Source organism: Bombina bombina, chromosome 2, assembly GCF_027579735.1.
Source record: "Bombina bombina isolate aBomBom1 chromosome 2, aBomBom1.pri, whole genome shotgun sequence".
Taxonomy (NCBI): Eukaryota; Metazoa; Chordata; class Amphibia; order Anura; family Bombinatoridae; genus Bombina; species Bombina bombina.
In genome coordinates this window covers 1,403,466,560-1,403,469,587 of record NC_069500.1, presented here as the reverse complement: position 1 = coordinate 1,403,469,587, position 3,028 = coordinate 1,403,466,560, and the positions used below count along the sequence as shown (strand labels likewise).

Here is a 3,028-nt window from a genome sequence, read left to right as displayed (position 1 = left end):
GTTGCTTTATACTTCACTGGACAAAAACAAATTCAACCATAGATCGGCACCTTTGCAAAAATTGATCATTTGACTGTCTTGACAATTTCTTTGTATTCCTGACCTTTCAGTTTATGGAATACCTTTGTGTGTCCCTGTAAAGAGAGACCGTGACTTGCCGAGGGGACCTGCTTTTAAACATGATGGCAACTATGCCAAGTCCTTTGCTGGAATACTTATGTGGAACCTCTCATATCCTACATGCATTTGGCTGCTGACTTCTGCTGCCTGAGTGAATTGTGGTTTGTTGTTGTTTTTTTCTGGAAGTGTTGTTGGTCAGAGGGGGCAGCTTGGGAGTTTTTCTCTTGATGTTTGATCAGGCTACTATTATGGGCGATGGAGTGTCCGAGGAGAGAAGCCCTCTCTGTGGCAAAGCAGCCACTTCTTGTTCAGAGAGAGTCAGGGACAAGACAACCAGGACTGAACTGGAGTGTTCTTTACGAGGCCACAGTCTAAAGGATATTCCTGTGACCTCCACCTCCAGCCCCGGCTCTTCCAAAGAAGAAGGTCAGGACAGCCAGTCCACGGGAGAAGCTGATTACTGTCGACGGATCTTGGTCAGAGGTAAGGATTTAACAGAGGGAGGGGGATAAAGAAAATGGGATGGCTCGGGAAAAGCAGGGATGAATTGAAGCCTCTGAGAGATGGGTGAGCAAAAAATAATACAAGATTATCCTTCCAATTGTGCTGTGGGGGCCTCTGTTTTCCCTCTGATGCACTAATGCGGAGTACCACTCATTTTAATTAACGAGCCAATAGAATTATGTATTGGAGATGTGCTGCTTCATAGCTGCTGGAGGATCTCCCCCTGTCACAGTGATCATGCGAAAGTTACGTGATTAGGATAATGAAAATAGCAAGAGAGATCCCAGTTACCCTTGTATCCACATCATGCTTGACATATTGGCTTTTACCCCAAAAGAAACTAGTCCAGGGAGCTACTGTTCCCTTCCAGCATGGCACAATGCATCGTATTGTTTTGTACAGCTTCCATGTAATTCCTTTTACGTCATCTTCAATATACTGTGGATATGTATCCTCTAGCTGAAGACGTGCATATAGAACACATGAAATATGTATAATACTGCTCTAACGAGGCAGCTTTCACTTCCCCATTATAGCAAGAGACACAAGCACATTCTTCCAGTTCTACAAATGCATTATGTAACTACGTGTACAATATATAGTTCACATCGCTACTAGTAACAAACCTATTTAGCTTTCTCAAAGGGCAGATCAGCTCATTGAGGCTTGAAGGATATAACATGCTGCATATAGCGTACACAAGATAAATTTAGATGCTTTGTGTCACAATAGGTTCCCTTGATAAAGTCTTCAATGTATTTTTTTGTGTGGAAATTCTAAAATCTCTATAGATTTTTTTTTATATGCAGAAATCCATAACTTTATTGCTCCATAAATTTACACTCCGAGCAGGACGAGGCCTTGTCTGTGAGGATTCACACACATCCATTCCTAGACACATATGCAAATGTAAACAAATCAACTGTAGAGTCATGAACTGATGCTTTATTGCAGCAAGTGTAATAAAAAAAACATGGCCCCTTAATATAAACAATATCAAGCTAAAACCAATAACGAAACTAAAAAGTATTTCGCTTGCTTTTTAAAAATATTTAAATGGGAAATGTTTTTCAAGAATATGTTACAGAATTTACTTAAACATGCATCTTTCCCATTGTTTTTATTTTGCTTATCTAGTTAAACCCATATAATTATGTTAGTTTGTGAGTTTCAATGAACCAAATAAAAAAATAAATTACTATTGACATGCAACTTGAGACGAACTGATAATAAACGTTATGAATGAGGTGTCAATAAAAATAAAAAACAATCGGGTAAAAGGGCTGTAAAAGAACTTTACTGAAAAACTTCATTTTTCCCCCCCTGTGTTGTCATAAATATTTCATAATTTTAAAGTTATGTTTAGTTTTACAACTTATTTAATAAATGAATCAAATGCAGCCTGGATTGTAAAATGTCATTTATATATTTACATGAATATATATATACACACACATATGTATATACTGTATATGTGTGTGTGTGTATATATATATATTTATATATATAAACATATATATAAACACACATATACAGATTTATACACACATTCATGTGTGTATGTCTGTCTGTATATATATATATATATATATATATATATATATATATATATATATATATACACATACACACACACAGGATTTGGCTTTTCATGTTTGCCAGCATTAAGAGCACAAGCATTTTTTTTATTTTTTGGCTAGTAACTTTTTTCATTTTTATTTCCTGACTGGTGAAATATAGTAATATTTTTCCTTACCTGTCACCCTGCATGTTCCTGTGTTTATGTGTGTATGATCATGATATAAATTACTGTGGCCATTGTGTTTATGCAGAGTTTAAAGAATAGAATCTGAACTGTTTATCTAAATAATAGCAGTCAAAAAAGTAGTGAGCGTTTATGTATTTATTGTATTATTATTTTTTGTATGCATTAGGACATACTATTTTATTCCAAAAAGTATAAAAATATATATTTTATATTTTCTGCAGATATTAAAAAAACACAAAAAACTTTATTTATAAATATTTATAATTAATAATATATATTTTTTTAAATTAAACTGATTCTGGCACGTACTGTTTATTCTATAACAGAAATTTAGACTTATTGTGCAATTCATCTTTTTTTAAGTTAATAAGAAGCAGAAAACACAAAAGTTTTCTATCTTAATATAGTTGCTTGATTTTAATTATCAGCAAATATGACTCATAAATTAAAAATAATTATTGAAATTTATAATACAGAAAATTTCTGCATATTCTTTATCTTTTAACCTGTGAATTGTGTTCATAGCAGCCGTATTGTTGTTTTTATAAGGCGGTGACTTGGAGCTGTTTGATGGTGTGAGAGCTACGTTGATAGAAACATATCTATTTATAAAATAACTATGTCTCTATAGTTGGA

At 33.9% G+C, this 3,028-nt stretch overlaps 1 protein-coding gene across 1 annotated transcript in view; it reads left to right on the top strand.

The window, feature by feature from the left end:
- Positions 1-347: 347 nt before the first annotated feature.
- The window catches only part of VAX2 (ventral anterior homeobox 2), a 236,124-nt gene continuing 233,443 nt past the window's right edge, over positions 348-3,028 (top strand). Inside the window, exon 1 of the mRNA XM_053700339.1 lies at positions 348-603. Coding sequence (XP_053556314.1) covers positions 348-603 — 256 coding nt within the window. The remainder of the gene's footprint in view (positions 604-3,028) is intronic.